Source organism: Manis javanica, chromosome 11 (assembly GCF_040802235.1).
Source record: "Manis javanica isolate MJ-LG chromosome 11, MJ_LKY, whole genome shotgun sequence".
Taxonomy (NCBI): domain Eukaryota; kingdom Metazoa; phylum Chordata; class Mammalia; order Pholidota; family Manidae; genus Manis; species Manis javanica.
Genome location: NC_133166.1, coordinates 76,540,020 through 76,557,770, shown reverse-complemented (window position 1 = coordinate 76,557,770; position 17,751 = coordinate 76,540,020). Strand labels below are relative to the sequence as shown.

Below are 17,751 nucleotides of genomic sequence, written 5' to 3'. Positions count from 1 at the left end.
GCCAAGAAATGGAAGCAATCTAAGTGTCCATCAGTAGATGAACAGATGAAGAAGAGGTGGTACATATATACAATGGAATATTATTCAGCCATAAGAAGAAAACAAATCCTACCATTTGCAACAACATGGATGGAGCTGGAGGACATTATGCTCAGTGTACTAAGGCAGGCAGAAAAAGACAAGTATCAAATGATTTCACTCATCTGTGGAGTGTGAGAACAAAGGAAAAACTGAAGGAACGAAACAGCAGCAGACTCAGAGAACCCAAGAATGGACTGACAGTTACCAAAGGGATAGGGACTGGGGAAGATGGGTAGGAAGGGAGGGATAAAGGGGAAAAAGGGGTGTTACGATTAGCATACATAATGTAGCGGGGTGGCACGGGGAACACAGTAGAACACAGAGAAGACAAGTAGTGATTCTATAGCATCTTACTACACTGATGGACAGTGACTTAACAATGGGGTATGTCATGGGGGGAGTCTAGTAACCATAATGTTGGTCATGTAATTGTACATTAATGATAGGAAAATTAAAAAAATAAAATAAACATAAACGAATTTTATTTTTACGTTCTCTGACTTATGGCCAATTAGTTATGTGGTGGAAATGTTTGCAACAAAAATGCTTCTGGCAAAGATGTTTATGGCAAAACTACCGAGAACTACATTTTACTTAGTTATTAAGCTTTTTCTGTTAATAGATGGCTCAGAATATGTGCTTGATGTTAACTTTTTTAACTATATGTATTTTCTGGATACAATTTTCAAAGAGCAACAACAACAACAAAAATCCATTTTCATCACTAGGTTAAAATAAGAACAGGACAGGAAAGATGCCAATTCTTCCCAAGTTATTTTACAGGTTTAGTGCAATTCCAATTAAAAATAAAAACAAGAACTTATGGACTACTGGGTATATATCCCAAAAAAGTAAAGCAGGGAACTGACCAGATATCTGTATACCTACACTCATAGCAGCATTAACTAACAATAGCTAAAGGAAGCAACCCCAATGTCCACTGAAAGATAAACAAACAAAATGTGATATTACATATAATAGACTATTAGCCTTATTAAGGAAGGAGATTGACACATGCTACAACATTATGAACCTTGGATGCTATGGGAAGTGAAGCCAGTCAGTTATAAAAAGACAAATACTTTGTGATTTTACAGCATCTTACTAGGCTGATGGACAGTGACTGTGAAGGGGTATGTGGGGGGACTTGGTGAAGGGGGGAGCCTAGTAAACATAATGTCCTTCATGTAATTGTAGATTAATGATACCAAAAAAAAAAAAAAAGGACAAATACTGTGTGCTTCCACTTATATTATGCGTAAGTAGTCAATTTCATAGAGCCAGAAAATAAAATGGTGATAACTAGGGGCTAACAGATATGCGAAATGGGGAGTTGTTACTTAATGGAAATAGAGTTTCAGTTTTGCAAAATAAAAAAGTTCTGGAGATGGGTATACAACAATGTGAATATGTACTACTGAACTACATAGTTAAAAATGGTTAAGACGGTCATTTTATGCATATTTTAACACAGTTAAAAAACCCAAAAGACAAAAAATGACTGGAATTTTTTCAAAGAGCTTTACAAAGTACTCTGAGAACAGGAAATGAGTAACAGTCAAGAAAACTTGGGAATGATAATGAGAGGAAACTGGCTCAGCTATATTCTAAAATATGGTGTGAACTTCCAATAATTAGCGTAGCAATGAGACTAAATTCAGCAAAGTCAGAAAGATTTTTATTTCAAATAATGTGGGATCAATTAGTTAATATTTAAGTTATTTGTTTTGGGGATATGGGGCCAGCACAGCCGTATACTGAAATACGTTCCAGATAAACTGACGCTTAAAATTATTTTCATGTATCTCATTTCCCTTTCTTACAGTTGAAGAGTTGAAGAGTATTTTGACAGTCTTCCCGTTACATTCTACTAACCAACTGGGCTTTGGAATTAGAATCATCTTGTAGAAAATCAGACAGTCAACAAATGGAAAATCTAAGCATATTCTGCTTAAGAAAAATCCATTTTAATAAAAGAGCTCAACCAAAATAGTAGGTTCTCCTTGGTAATTACAATTAGTTTACAAGTTCATTAAAGTCTATTTTGTTACCTTCATCCATCATCATAAATGTGACCTTGGAACTGATACACACTGCAGTTTGAGGGGAGTGCAGTCACTGCCATGCTTGGACCTTTAACACATGAGTACTGCCAACAACAAAAGGATTCCATACTTCATTTTTTGAACACTTCAATTTTTCCATTTCGAGTTACTATGTTAATATTTATTCCATGTCAAGTCAAGGGGCTGCTAAAAGGGAACACTGAACGTTTTGGGGTTTACAATGTAGCCTTCATAGATGGTGTAGTAGGCAGAACAACACCCTAAGATGTGCACACTCTAGTCCCTAGAACCTGTAAATACATCAGAGAGACTTTGCAGGTGTAATTAAAGTTACAGACCTTAAGATATGGAAATTATCCTGGAACATCCTCGTGGGTCCCATCTAACTACATGACCTGTTAAAAGCAGAGAACTTTCTCTGGATGGAGGTAGAATAGATATGGCAGAAGGGTGGTCAGACAAATTTGACATGTGTGAAGGACTCAGTGTGTTATTTTTGCTGGTTTTAAGATTAAGGATGTGGATGAGGAATGCATGAGCTTTAAGCAGCAAAGAGAGGCTCCTAGCTGATGACCAGCAAGGCACAGAACCTCAGCCCTACAACTTCAAGCAACTGAATTCTGGTAACAGTCTGTAAGAACTTGGCAGCAGGTGTGCTCTGGAGTCTAGGCCATCTGACCCTATGATTTCAGCCTTGTGAGACCTGGAGCAGAGAACAGCCCAGCCCACCTGCACTTCTGACCCTCAGAAATGTGAGATAATAAATACATATTGTTTTAAACTGCTAAGTTTTTGGCAATTTGATACTGCAGCAGTAGTAAACAAATGCATACAGAGATTGAATTCTTTTCCCATACATACTAGACCAAAAAAAAAAAAGAAGAAGAAAGAGAAAGAAGGAAAAAAGATACTGCCATGGATAATGTAGGAGGAAAGATTTATGGTTGTCCTTTTTCAGTAATACTCACGAGTCACTGTTTCTATGTCAAGTGGTAATAGTATTACTGGTCCAAGAAACATACGTGGCACAAGAAAATTAAGACTAGTTCCTTCTACTGTTTAATTTAGGTTAAAATTCAGGAACTGACAAGATTTTCAGAAAGATAAGAAAATAAACAGATTAAAAACCTTTCCTCAGTTGAGTCCCTAATGTTTTAAAAAAAGCAATGTCAAAGAATATTTGACATTTTTCCATCTCATTCCCACGATCCTCCCCCCTTATTTGGTCACCCCATTCCAACAATCACAGATAAAATCAGTACTGTACTAAGTAAAAGTACAAGGAAATAGTAAGTATTTGGCACAAGGTGGCAAATCAGATAACCTTTCCCTAACATTTAGGTACTGGCACCATTTGTAATAGAACTGCCCAGTTAAAAATCCAATTCATTCAGTAAATATTTACTTACACAACACCTAGGGACAGGCCCTGTTCTAGACACTGATGACAGTATGATGCTGTCATGGAATTCAGTCTAGTGGGATGCGCAGAACTGTACCACATGCAGTGGTTGAGACATGTAGAAAGCACAACTAAGGAGGAGGAGTTCACCCAAGTCTAATGAATAAAGGCTAAGCTACAGCCAGAAGGACCAGGTCACAGCCGACCAAGGCTGGAATAGGACAATCCAGATGGAAGGACTAAATCTGTAACAATGCTGAGGTGTGAACTGGTGTACTACAGCCTGTTTAGATTATCTACAACATTTCCACGTGTGAGCAATAATTATGTGTGTATGTTGCAGTGGGGAACTGGTAGAGGATGGGCCTTTAACAGTCAGGGAGAGGTCACATCATGAAGGGCATTAGACTTTATCCTGTAGGTGAATTTTAAGCAGATGGATGGCATAATCATTTATGTTACAGAAAGATTACTTTGGTAACAGAATATGGATTAATATGAAGTAATACTAGCAAACTGAAACTAATAAGGCAGTTTATTATACAGAGATAAGGAGAGCCTGAACCTGAGAAGCAACAGTAGAAATGAGGATAAAGCAACCAATTTAAGGAATATCTAGGAAGTAAAATACGTGACAGACATCATAGGTTCCCAGCTAACTGCCATCTCCAATTCCCTGCCTTCCTCCCCTACAACTCCCCATAGAGGCTAGAAAAGCCAGACGGTCTCTTTCTAAGTTTCACTACAGTCACATGTGAGCCAATTCTGGACAATCTCTTGGGAAAGGAGGTGGCTCTGGCAAAGTCTTTCCTTTCTATTAAAAGGAGAGCAGTGCATGTAGTAGAGAAAGGCCATACTCATCTTTATCTATCTTTGTCTTCCTTCACATCCTGCTGAATGAGGATACTATGTTTGGTGCTATGACAGTCATTTCACAACTACAAGGGGACAAACTAAGAACACAAGCCAGCATGCTGAGGATAGCAGAGTAAAAGGATAGCAAGTCTTGATTCTTGAGGACCTGGCTGAGCTCCTGAACTAACCCAGGGACTGTATCTCAGGACATAAGTACCCTTCCAGCTTAAGCCATTCATGTCAATCTGTTACTTTCAGATAGAACCAACCAAACTAAATCAGAGAGACAGGGACTGATGCCTTGATATGAAGGGTTTGTAAGTAAGAGCACTTCAGTTTTACTCCCAGAGTCTGGCTTGGAAAACTGAGTAGAATAAGATGCTGGTTCTTAAGATAAAATGACAACACAAGAGGTATTAGAGTGAGGGGAGTGGGTGGTGGTAAAGGGAAAGATTTTGAGGTGGGGAAAGGAGGGAAGAGAAAAAGTTTGTTCCTGGACATACTGATTTAGAAATATTATGGAATCATTCAGGTGAAGGGTTTATTTAGATGAGTCAAACTCCTTCAGAAAGTCTGAATTAGAGCTAAAGATGGAAAATCACACCTGCAATGACATCACACCCTTAGAGAGGAGTGAAAGGAGACAGGAGGGTCAAAAGAAAGGAGTCGGGACCAAAACTTCCTTATTTGAAGAGTCCTAGAAAGTATTTATTTTCTATTAAGACTCTGAAGATGTACACATACTGTTTAAAAACAGGAAGAAGACTGTTTATAATAGAGCGAATCTACAAACATCATCACACTACTGCATATTTTTATTTTATAAAAATTCCTTAGTAGCCAAGGTAACCTGAAAAGCACAGAATCTGGATCTATGACAAATGAAGACCTTGTGAAGGACTGTCCCAGCAAGTGAGACTAGTGTGAATAACCAGCTTTACTGTGTACGACAGTACTTAGGAATATGTGAATAACCTCATTCCCAAGACTCAGAAAATAACTCTAGGACATGTTTTATTGGTGGCAGATTACCCCAAAATACAAAAAGGAACATTATCACTGAGAAGGCAGCAAGCAATAATTTAGAAGTACTGTGTAAGATTAAGTAACCTTTTGAGGTTTATACTATCCTCCACAAGAATTGTGAAGCTGACACAATTATTTTTTACATGTGGCAGAGTTATGGGAGAAAAGACATGATTAGCACTCCCAATCTAGTGAACACGAATAGTACAGTCAGAGCCAGAGCAGGTGACAATCTCACAAAGAGGCACAAAGATACATGGCAAGAGGTCCCTATAAACAGTGATTTTAAGTGCAAAACCAAAGGCTAATTTTCATGTTTACAGTTTGGATTAGACAGGCCTGCACAGAGAGTGGCAATCCTCCTCAAAGCCACCTATGATGAACAGGATACTGCCAAAGAAAAATGGAATTTACCCTTAATATCAAGCAAAAATGTTTCCAAAACCAGTAATGCCTTGAGAAAAATTATTATAATTGATACAGATTTGTATCTCAACCCACTGGCCTTAATTCTAAAACATCTGGTAGATCACACTGTTCTCTACTAGGAAAACTTTAAATGGTTCCCCCTGGCTCAGAGACACCTCAGCCCTTCATTCCAGCCCCTAACTAATAAAAAAGTTCTAATTAAACTTTCAGTTTTGTCTCCTTTCAAGCGTCCTACACTCTAGTTATACTGGACCAGCTGATATTCCCCAACTACAACCTGTGCTTTCGCCTCCTGCCATTCTCCTAAGCTGACTGTTTCTTGTGGTAAAGACCCTACCCATTCTTCAAGCATCCCTCCTTTATCGCTCGGTTTTTCCGATTCCACAAACACCCGTAGTCTTCTCCTTTACACCTTGCTCTGCTATTATCAAAATCATGCTGTTTTGAATTGTTACTATTGCTGAATTAGTGACATGAAACAGTCACAGACCAAAATGTTTTCAAAAGAACAAATTTACAAGGGCAAATTTACTAGAACTATTTACTATTCTGATAAACATTCATATGCTCCTTCTTCTCTTGTTGATATGGAGAAGCAATATATAATAAACATAGGCATTATTCAGTAGAAAAGATAATGAATCAGTCTGTGCTCTAGAAATTCCAGACCCTATTTTTTGTTTTCTGGGCAGGCTTAGCTTACCATTTTCTCTACCTGCTTCCTCTGTAACTACCTACTTTAAAAAGTGATGTGAAAAGTGATGTGAGGAATAAGATCTTTTGTTAAACAGTATTTTCAACATCTTTCAGTACACTCCTCTTTCAAATATCTCTAGGTTTTCCTATGTTTTCTACAATTAGCAATGATTTTTGTGATTCATAGAATATCTCAAGTGTAAGAATATGTTTTTTTTTAATTTTAACAAACCAAAGCTTCTCTTTTCCTGTATTTAGCTAAGAAATTGTGGCCCTCTGGCCATTGCATAATCTTAATTTATAAAGGGGTTTAATAATCTAGCATTAGAGCATGCGGTGCTCTCAAGAGCAGAATATATCCTGAGGGATGGTTTGTTACAGTTTTCATGAATAAAGAAACGAAATTCACATCACTGGGGTGGGGCCACAGGGACAAAGAAACAGTAAAGTGTAATTTAAAAAAACTCAAGGTATCCGGCTGGCCACCAAAGTTTGAATCTATAGAGATTTCTTTTCTTAGCCAGTGACAAAGATCTTACAAAGTGCTATGCTTTTCTAGATCTCTACTTCTGATTATTGCTCTCTAATTTTTTTTTACCATGTTTCACTTTTCTCAGCATATTAATCCATCTTCTTTCACCTGCAAGCTCATCTGCAAACTGTGAATGCACCACAAGTCCCAGTCTCTAGGGCTGCCGCATTTAATTCTCAGATTATGACATGGGAATCCCTTTCTATCCAAGCTGTTACACTGTAAATTCAGAAACTTGTAAATAATGAAAAAGAATAAAAAGTTTATATCTGGGAATGAGAATCAAGGCTCCGGACCTCTAGTATCAGCCAATAAAAATGATGGGACTTTGTCATTTGCCAATCCCTTTAACAAGAAATGAAAAACATCGCAGGCAGAGGTAACCCTTAACAAAAACTAATTAACCAAAGCAAACAAAACAAAGTACACATCTAACCGAAACAATTCTCTACCAGGTATTTCAATGCAATTGTAAAGCAAACCATTCCGTGGACTCGCTTCTGTGCGCTTCTTGCAGTACCCAGATGTCAGGTGACACAACAAACAAGCTCTTCCCTGCCCTCTCCTGTGGTCACGTCAGATACCTGTTGCATCACCTGGAAAGTGATCTTCAGAATCTAGGAAAGGGGCACCACCGTGATCTCTACGTAATTCAGGCTGGACTGTTTACTTGACAAATTTTAGCCGCATTCATTTTTATGAGGTCGCCCTGAAGGCAGGGATGTGTTGGCTCCTGTTCCCCTTTGAAGAGGTTCTCGCCCAGGCATCGACGCTGTGACTTTCTGGACGTAGGCGCTTGGGAGTTTTTGAAGACTTGGGCAGGAGGAGGTGTACGGCTGGGCAGAAGCGGGGAGAGCGGGCGCTCGGGAAAGGTGAAGTGGGGTAGCCCGGGAGACCCGGCGGAGGCAGTGAGAAGTCGGACCTGCGACGGAAGCTCTGAGAAGGACACTGCTCGCCCGCCAAGGTGTCGGGCCCGGGGCCAGGATCCGGACCGGGCTGGGGGTGCGCCCGGGGGAGGGTCAAGCCGAGCGCGGGCTCGGCCAAAGCCCTCAGGCGAACTGGAAGCACTCACTGGCGCTGGGACGCGAGCGAGGGCTGGGAGTGATTGCTCCCCTCCCCCCGCCCCAGAGAACTAAGCTGGAGGCGGGGACGCCGGGCAGGAAGCGCAGGGGGCCGGGCCGCCAGGGGCCGCACTCACCATGTCGTACACGTTTAGCACCACTAACTGGTTAGCCCCCATCCTCCTCCCGGCGGCCGTCGCCTCGTCCTCCAGCCGCTCCGTCTCCGCGAGGCCGAGGCTGTTCCCACCCTCGCGGACACTTCTGGGAGCCAGAGCCGGGCGCTAAGCGCACAACCCGGCGCTTGGCAGCCAGGGCGGGAGCATCGGGGCCTGAGCGCCGCCAACGTCCCCCTCCACACCAATGGGGCCGAACGGGTCGCTGCCCGCGCGGGTTCAGGCACCTCCCCTCGGCGGCAGGCACGTGGGGAGAGGCGGGGCCTGAGAGAAGGGCGGTGCCAGGCGCCCGAGGGCGGGGCCGGCCCAGCGCCGGGGCTAAGCCCGCCTGCGCTCTGGCTCTCAGCAGCCGCACCTCGGGACCTAAAATGGCGCCTCTCCACCCTGGAGGAGCGATGTCCCATGAAGACTACAGTTCCCAGCATGCATCGAGGAGTCCCGCTCAGCGCCTGAAGCGCAGAAGTGGAGTCTCTACCGCTGTGCTCCCTAGTTGCGGCGTGTGTCCAGCCGTCGACTACAGCTCCCAGTATGCTGCGGGGTCCTACCAGGCCGGGCCTCCCGGGGACTACAGCCCCTAGCGTGCAGCGCCAGGGTCTACGCGCCATTCTCCGCCTGCGTTCGCGGCGGCGAGGGCCGTACTCCAACTACGCTGTGACGGATGGCTGCTGTTCGTTTCGGTCGCGTTTAGCTCAAGGAAGCCAGCAGAATGCGGCAGAATACCGTAGCGATGACTTTGTTTTCCAAATCCCTGCTCAGTTTTTTTTTTTTCTCCCGAAATTGGTGAGGGGGAGGTGGGGAAATATAGGCGGCCTACTGGGGAGGGGAGGGGTGTAACATGCCTCCTCTTAATCCTCAGAATGAAATTTCACATTTTATGAAACTGATATGCTGAGAGGGGAAAAGAGAGCAACTCAAAGATTAGCATAAGCCTGGGGACAGCGAGTGCTTTTCTATTCATACAACGAATATTTGTTAGCCTGCCACATGCCAGGCAGTGTTGTAGGCCCTGAGGTGGACAGTATAAACGGCAGGTAGGACCAAGTATCAGAGATATGTGCTTTGCAGAGAATTAAAACAGAATAAAGTGATACAGAATAGTCTTACACTGGCTGCAGTGGGAAGGTCTCAGTGACAAGGTGAGGTTTAAGCTGACATCTGAATGACAAAAAGCCAGCCCCACAAATATTGGGACAAGTACTACATCAAAAGGAATAGCAAAGCTAACTGATCTAACCATTTGGGAAGCGTTGCCACAAGTGCATGTCAGAAAGTGGCCTGGATATTGGGGGTAGTGGGGAGCACTGAGAAAAAGTATTTTGAAACTAGAGTCTAGAGGACTTTTTAAAGGTTTGGATGGTGAGTTTGTTAAGGAGAGAACATTAAAAGATAACTTCTAGATTTTTACTTGGGAAATTATGTGGATGGTGGTGCCATTTATAAGATGGGAAAATTGGGAAGAACGGGTTGGGAGAAGGGAAATCAAAGTTCTGGCTTGGTCTTGTCAAGTTGGAGATATTGTAGACATCCACGATGCCAAGTAGGCAGCCAGAGTCATGGCCATTGTAAATAAAGCCTTTGGACTGACTGGATGACTTAGGAAAATGTATATAGCTAAAATTAAAAGTGCCAAAGACAGAGCTCCAGGGCTCTTCCTTTAGAAGGCAAGTAGAGGAGGAAGAGGAGCCATGGAGGCAGGAGGGGACGGAGCATGGTAACACAGAAGCTACAAAACCGCTGGATTCAACAGTTCTGGGGTTATTGGTGGCCTTGTGAGCAGTGTCAGGGTGGAGTGGGATCCAGAGAACACCCGGAATGAAGAATGTATGTAAGGTGGAGTGGAGTCTATAGGCAACTTAGCAATAGTGGGATAGGGCTGTGTGGTCACTGGACAGCATTTTGAAGATGAGAGATACTAAGGCATGCTTGTATATAAAGAGGAAAATTGATGATATAGGAGAGGGGAGAGATTTCCAAGAGCAAGGTAAGAAGGGAAGAGATCCTGTGCCCATGTGGAGGGGTTGTCCTTTAACAGGAGGGATGCTTCATCCATAGCGATAGTGTATAAGGTAGATGCAGGTGCAGAAGATGGTATAGGTAATACAGAAAACAAATGAAGGCAAGTTAAGAGATTTTGGGGTGGCGGGAATGAGGGTGTTCTGATTTGATTTCCTCAATAAGAGGCAAGATGGTCATTGGTGAGTCAGAGAGGAAGGCCAAGGTGTAGGGAAACTGAAGAGAGAAAAGAAAGTATAAAATAGGGAAAACAAATGTATTAGGGAAATAGGGTGAATTGGCAGGCAGTGTTGCATGACAGTAAGTGCTGTGTGCATGACTGTTATTTGACTGTCCTCAGGTTGTGAGCAAAGTTCTGAAATCTATTTTTGGTGTGCCCAGCTGCTTTGCTTCCCTTTCCCACTGTGGCCTTCCTCTCCACCAGAGTAACTCAGTGAACCACAGGTGGGTGGGACAGGCACTCCCATTAACACCTCAGAGTCCTTACTACACTTTGAGGGCTCAAACCGCAGGCTCACTTCACCTCTTACCTGCACACTCCCTTGCCCACTGTCGTCTCATCTACCCTCAGCTTAACCATCACATGTTTGCTGAAAAGTCTGATGCCCTGTCTCCAATTTTCTTTTTCCTGAGCACTAGGAAAAAATAACCTGCAGTGTATGGTCTTCCTCTACCAGATGTACTGGTTTCCTATTGCTGCTGTACCAAATAACCACAAAGTTAGGGGTTTTAAACACAACACAAATTAATTATCTTGAGAGTTCTAGAGTCAGAAGTCCAAAATGGGTCTCCCTGGACTAAAATCAAGGGCTGTGTTCCTTCTGGAGGCTCTAAGGGGAAAATCTGTTTCCTTGTCTTTTCAGCTTCTAGAGGCTACTGCATTCCTTGGCTCATGGCCACAGTGCCCTGACCTCTGTTTCCATCTAATCTTCTCTGACTCTGTATCCCTTTTTCACTTATAAGGACCCTTGGGATAACATTGAGCCTGGGATAATCCAGGATAATGTCATCGCAGGATCTTTAACTACATCATATCTGAAAAGTCTTTTTTCCTATGTAAGATACTCTATTTGTAGGTTCTGGGGAACTGAATGTGGATATCTCAGGGGACTGTTATTCTGCCCGCAATACAAGATGTCCCATGGTCACTCCAAATACACCTGATACAAAGTAGAATTCTCTGTCTGATGATGGAATGAGCTGTATTGCTCACACAATTTAGATAATTGATCCACCGATGCCTGAAAGAATCCATCATTGAACAAGTATTAAATGAATACCTTTTGTGTGTCAGCTACTGTGTATCACTAGTACAACCTGACAAGACAGACATGATCCCAGCTCTCATGAAGTCTACAAAACAGCAGAAGACAGGAAAAAATACTTATATTTAGTCACTATAATTGAAATGGAAGGAGACAAGAAGTAGTAGAGCCTAATAGGGAGACTTACTTGGGGTGGTTTTCAGGAAACAGAAACCGCACCAGTACATTAACAAAGAAAATTTAATACAAAGAATTGTTAATTGGGTATGGAAGCCTAAAAAGACAAAGAGGGGCCACTAGTATCAGAAAGGTAGTGATCACCAGAAGCACCTATCACACCTAAGCCCAGAGGAACAGAGAGGTTGAGATTTAAACATTTTTAAAACTTGGAGGAGATCCCTGTTGAGCTGGAATCCAAAACTCTGGAGAGGGAATTCCGGCGCGCTGGGGATGCTGGCAGGCAAAAGGACTTCAGACTAGGAGTCCACTGCCACTGCAAACTCTGCTACCCCTACGGTGGGCAGGAGGAAGCGCGGCTAAGTTCATGCTGATGGTGAGGTGGAGAAGGGGAGGCACTTGTCTCTGCTCCTGCTGCCAGTGCCCCTCTAGCAAAGTAGAGCGGCCTGCTGGGGAGCCCCAGGGAGCACAGGAATACAGTTTGCAGAGTCCTGGCCTCACCAACGAGAAAGGCAAACTTGATTCCAAGAGAGAGCAGCTTTGACGCGGCCTCCCACAGGTGATTTCTTGGGCAACTTGGAGGCAGACATAAAGGAAAGCATAAAGGGAAAGACATTTTAAAGATTATTGCCTAAGCAGTATTAGAGGGATGAGCTGGGTTCAACTGTGCCTTATTGTTGTGGACCACATTACCTCAAAACATAGCAGCTTAAAACATTATTTTACAATTGTTGAGGTCAGGAATCTGAGAGCCTTCGATTTATGTATAGGTGAATGTCTCATGGATGTGCAGGCATCTGAAGGCTTGACCAGGGCTGGAGGTCTGCTGCCAGGCTCATGCATGTAGCTGTTGGCTTTCAGTTGACCACCCTATGGGCTTCTCTGTAGGGTTGCTCATGACCTGATAGCTGTTTCTCCTGGAGTGAGTGATTCAAAAAACAGTGAGGGAGAGACAAGCAAAAAGGATGCAGTGTCTTATAACCTCATCTTGGAAGTGACCTGCTGTCAGTTCACCTGCATTTGATTAGGCACAACTCTGGAGCAAGGTGAAAGGAGACTCCACTGGTGTGCATAGTATCCGTGCATAGCAAGGATCATTGGAGGCCATCTGGCTACCATAGATGCTACATAAAACTGTCACCTCCACTGAGGAGGCTGCCAGAGTGAAGCATGGTGTGTATTCCAGAATCCAACTCGTGGTCTCTCCACGCTATTATGAAAAATATTTGGGAGATACCCTCATTTCCCCACCTGCCCCTTCATCCCATCCTCTGCTGGATCATTTGTCATTGGTTGACTACCCTGACTGCTGTAGTTGAATAAGTGGTCCAGGGTTAAAAGGTAGGGATGTGTATTCTACAGTAAATCATTTCCCATTTCAAAACTGCCACTGACTTGAAGGGAAAACATCACTGAGAAATTCAGAGGATAATGATGCTTTTTGTTTTAGACATCTTTGTTGTGCCCAAAGTCGCGAATCCCAGGAGACCACCAAGGAGCCAACACTGATGCAAAAGCAAAGAGCCTTTATTCGAGCTAGCTCGAGCTCAATCTCTCTCTCATCTACACCAATGCAGTGGCAAGATGCCAGAGAAAGAGAGCGCGTTTTCCCCAGAACAAAGGTTTTATGGGTTTCCAGGGCGGTTTGGAAGGGTGATGGCCGTGGCCCTGGCTGATTGGCTGGGCCTGGGGGTAGTTGGGGGGTGATGAGTCGTGGCTTTGGTCAATTGGCAGGGTCTAGGGGTAGTTGGGGGTGGGGTGATGGGTCGTGGCTTTGGTCAGTTGGTAGGGTCCAGGGGTGGTGGGTGTTCTTGCTGACTGGAGGAGAGAGACTAAGCTCCGATTAGCTGAAATAGGATCCGGGAGCTTGCCCTTTCATTCCCCCCTTTCTCTGGATCCTAAGGGACCCAATCATGGGTCTAATAAGGTTTTGCAGTTGTAAGGAGATAAAGGCTGATACTGTTGTCTTAGCACTATTAGCTGGACTCTGTTAATTCTATCTTTAATAAAAGTTATCAGGTAAGCAGGAGTAACAACATTACTAGGGGCTTATATTGAGCACGGACGACTATCAGTTGGACGACCCCCACATGGTCTCTGACAATCTGGACCAGCCTGTTGATGATACAGGGCCTAAGGGTTAGTAAAAGGAGTAGGATGGCAAGGGGTCCTTGAATATTAAAGATAATTTCCTGCCTTGATTTCTCTCTGGGACACTGGCGCCTTGGTTCGGGAGCACATCAAAAGACTGCATGCCCAGCCTCTAAGGTGGGCTGAGATATTGTCTATTTGCTAAAGAATCCTGCCTTTTACTAATGCCGTCTACAGCTGGGTCTGCATGCTAAGTCAGTTGCTCAGCTTGCAAAATTACCTAGTCACATCTGAAGGAGGAAAGACAGCACATAGGCCTGGGCTTTTTAGTATACTAAAGTGAATCTTATACACGATTACAAATGATTAGCATAATAAAACATGTGCTACTCTTCTTTATCTGGGGAACGTTAACTGATCTCACTGAAGAATGATTCTAGAGCTTAATGTTCAACATAGTTTTAGTAGGGGGGGGGTTCTAGCATGTAGTTACGTTGCTCTGATTGCAAATATCCTGCCTTGCTTCCTCCAGAGGCTCTCATTTTATTCTGTCTAAGCCTATGGTCCCTGTCTCATTCTCCCCTCTACAGATAGAGACCCTAGCTGCTTCTAGGGAAAAGGGGCGATGACCACTCTGGCTGCTTCGTGCTGAGAAGGGGGCGCAGTAAAGGGTGCAGCTAGGTCTCCATCACTGGTCAGTTGAGAGAACTTCGGAAGGTTGGCACTTCTATTCTGGGTTTCATTTCTATTACTATTTGCAGTTTTGTGGCTTCTAGGCAAGATAAAACAAATTGTGTTATTAGGTTAAGTAGCAACATGTGGAGTTGGATTTTCTATTCTGGAAGGACAAACTTGACAAGATTAAGAATGCATGGCTGAATATGAGAACTAGAAATATGAAGACTCTAATTGAGAATTATAGTCAGGTATTATGGGGAAACTAGAATTCTGGATATTAGGATTTAGTATAGATAAGACAGCATTATTGAAACAATACTTTTCTCTAAAATCACCCTTATTTTTATTAGAATTAGCCAGATTAAGAAAATAATTAACAGTTGGCTTGATTATTTGCATAAGTGCAGCAAGAAGAGCAATTGATTACATAGGCTCTTTTAAATGTGCTTTGCTGGAACTTCTTGTAAGGAATTTCAGATTGAACTTTTAAAGACCTCTTGAGGCCAGACAGCCAAGCCAGACTTGCCATCAGGTTTTGCCTGCAGTACTTGTAGATTTGGGTGAATTCCTCTCTTCTTGAGGTCCCTGAGACATCTTGAGGTTCCTGAACCTGCCAGGATGTGACTTTCTTTACTCACCTGGTAAGGCTGCTAGGAACCCTGTAAGCAAGGTACCATGCCAGTTCTTCCAAGGGGCTTTGTTGGCTTTATAAAGTCAGTCTTAGTTCCTTGAAGCTGTCCATATCTTAGTTTATGCACATGTCTCTCAGGTATGACATTCCAGTCAAGGCCTTGGTAGTATAACCTGTGTTTTTAATTGGTCTTCTTACAAGGAATGCAGGTTCTTATTGAACTTATGCAAATAAACATACTGCCATGAAACATAAAAATAGTCACTGAGAGTTTTTAAATTCTGGAGGGATTAGGTAGAGAGAAAGATAAAGTTTCAATTCTGCTTATAAAGACAGTCATTTACTAAACTGTTGTCAGCTTAAGAGAAAAGTCTTAAAACACTTTATCAACAACATTTGAAACAAAAGACACAAAATCATTTTCTTTAGTTTATGTAATCTTATGTAACTAATACCTGTTCTGCTGAAATCTGTCTTTACTAGTTTAGGAATAATAAAACAGTGACTATAAATGACAAAAGACTTACAAATGACAGTGGTTAAAGACTTGATGAGGACTTACTATAAGAGTTGATATAAGAAAAGTTGGATATTTCTGTAACACAAAACATTCAGTAACAAAGTTTAGCATCATTCTCTTTGACAGTGCTTTCCTGGTAAATATATATATATATACATATATATATCAGATAAATAAGCCAGATTTGTCAAATACTTTCTCCAATGAGAAAAAATTCCTCTGACATGTTCCAGGGGCCCTGTGGAAAATATCAGAGTTAACTAGAGGTAAAAGCACCTTTTTGCATTTGATTTTTTTTTTTTTGGCACTTGCTTAAATAGGATTATAGGTTGCTATGAAGCCATACTCATCTATTTAACCAGAATGACAACAAAATATTTCAAAGGCAAATAAAGATTACACAGTTGTTAACAAACTATAGCTTTTAGTCTTTTTAATATTAAGATTTCATTTTTTTAAATATTCTGGCAACTCACTGAGACTTTAAGCATGAGAAACTGCTTTGATAAAACAATTAGAGAACCTTTTGCAATCTTTCAACATTAAGAGCAGACTAACAGTTAAAGAAAACTTTGTCTTTTTTTTTTTTTTTTTTGAGAGGGCATCTCTCCTATTTATTGATCAAATGGTTGTTAACAACAATAAAATTCTGTATAGGGGACTCAATGCACAATCATTAATCAACCCCAGGCCTAATTCTCAACAGTCTCCAATCTTCTGAAGCATAACGAACAAGGTCTTACATGGTGAACAAGTTCTTACATAGTGAATAAGTTCTTACATGGTGAACAGTGCAAGGGCAGTCATCACAGAAACTTTTGGTTTTGATCACACATCATGAACTATACACAATCAGATATGATTATTCATTTGATTTTTATACTTGATTTATATGTGAATCCCACATTTCTCCCTTATTATTATTATTATTATTTTAAATAAAATGCTGAAGTGGTAGGTAGATGCAAAATAAAGGTAGAAAACATAGTTTAGTGCTGTAAGAGGGCAAATGTAGATGAGCAGGTGTGTGCCTGTAGACTAAGTATTAATCCAAGCTAGACAAGGGCAACAAAACATCCACAGATGCAGAAGATTTCTCTAAAAACAGGGGGGGTGAGGTTCTAAGCCTCACCTCTGTTGATCCCCAGTTTCTCACCTGATGGCCCCCCTGCAACTGTGCCTGTCTTAGGTTGTTCCTCCCTTGAGGAATCTTACCCGTCTCTGGTTAACCAGTCATCTTCCGGGGCCATACAGGGAAATGTAAAGTTGGTAAGTGAGAGAGAAACAATATTCTTTGAAAAGCTTAGCTTTTGACTTCTTTGCAGATTTATGCCCCGTGGCTTCTATGCCCAGCATTTGTCTTGAGGTATCTTTACCACTTGGAAGAATTATGATACTCAGTAATTTTCGATATGAGGCACAAATTCTACTAAAGGGTTGTAATTAGGAAGGAAGAAGAAAAGCTATAGAAGTAGCAGATGGAAGATAACATGGGAAGATTGATTATTTCTTTGACATATCTTCCTGTAGAGTAACATAAGCATGTATATGTTTTAACAAACTACTAATTAAATTGCGTACACACATTAACAGAATAGGAATACAGATACATAACAAAAGCAGACCTACAATTATCAGCCATATCCAGTGAAACCAAGAAAACCAGTTAGGTACCCTAGGCATTTGTGAAAACTTATCAATGATATGATGGATATTGTCTAACTGAATTTGAATAGTTTGAGAAAAATCAGACAAATTAAAGCAACACCTTCCTGGGAACTGTTCACATCCCATATGTTCTTTTTTTTTTTTATTTTTTTTATTTAGAGAGGGCATCTCTCATATTTATTAATCAAATGATTGTTAACAACAATAAAATTCTGTATAGGGGACTCAATGCACAATCATTAATCAACCCCAAGCCTGATTCTCAACAGTCTCCAATCTTCTGAAGCATAGCAAAGAAGTTCTTACATGGTCAGCAAGTTCTTACATGGTGAACAGTGCAAGGACAGTCATCACAGAAACTTTCGGTTTTGATCACGCATCATGAAC

At 41.9% G+C, this 17,751-nt stretch overlaps 1 protein-coding gene across 2 annotated transcripts in view; it reads right to left on the bottom strand.

Moving 5' to 3' along the window:
- DESI2 (desumoylating isopeptidase 2) overlaps positions 1-8,872 on the bottom strand; it is a 61,741-nt gene extending 52,869 nt beyond the window's left edge. Inside the window, exon 1 of one of the 2 annotated variants that reach the window (XM_073216715.1) lies at positions 8,286-8,872. In XM_073216715.1, the coding sequence (XP_073072816.1) occupies positions 8,286-8,327 (42 nt within the window). In that variant the 5' untranslated portion in view covers positions 8,328-8,872. The remainder of the gene's footprint in view (positions 1-8,285) is intronic. The other variant, XM_017669986.3, reaches the window with a different exon arrangement.
- Positions 8,873-17,751: the final 8,879 nt, after the last annotated feature.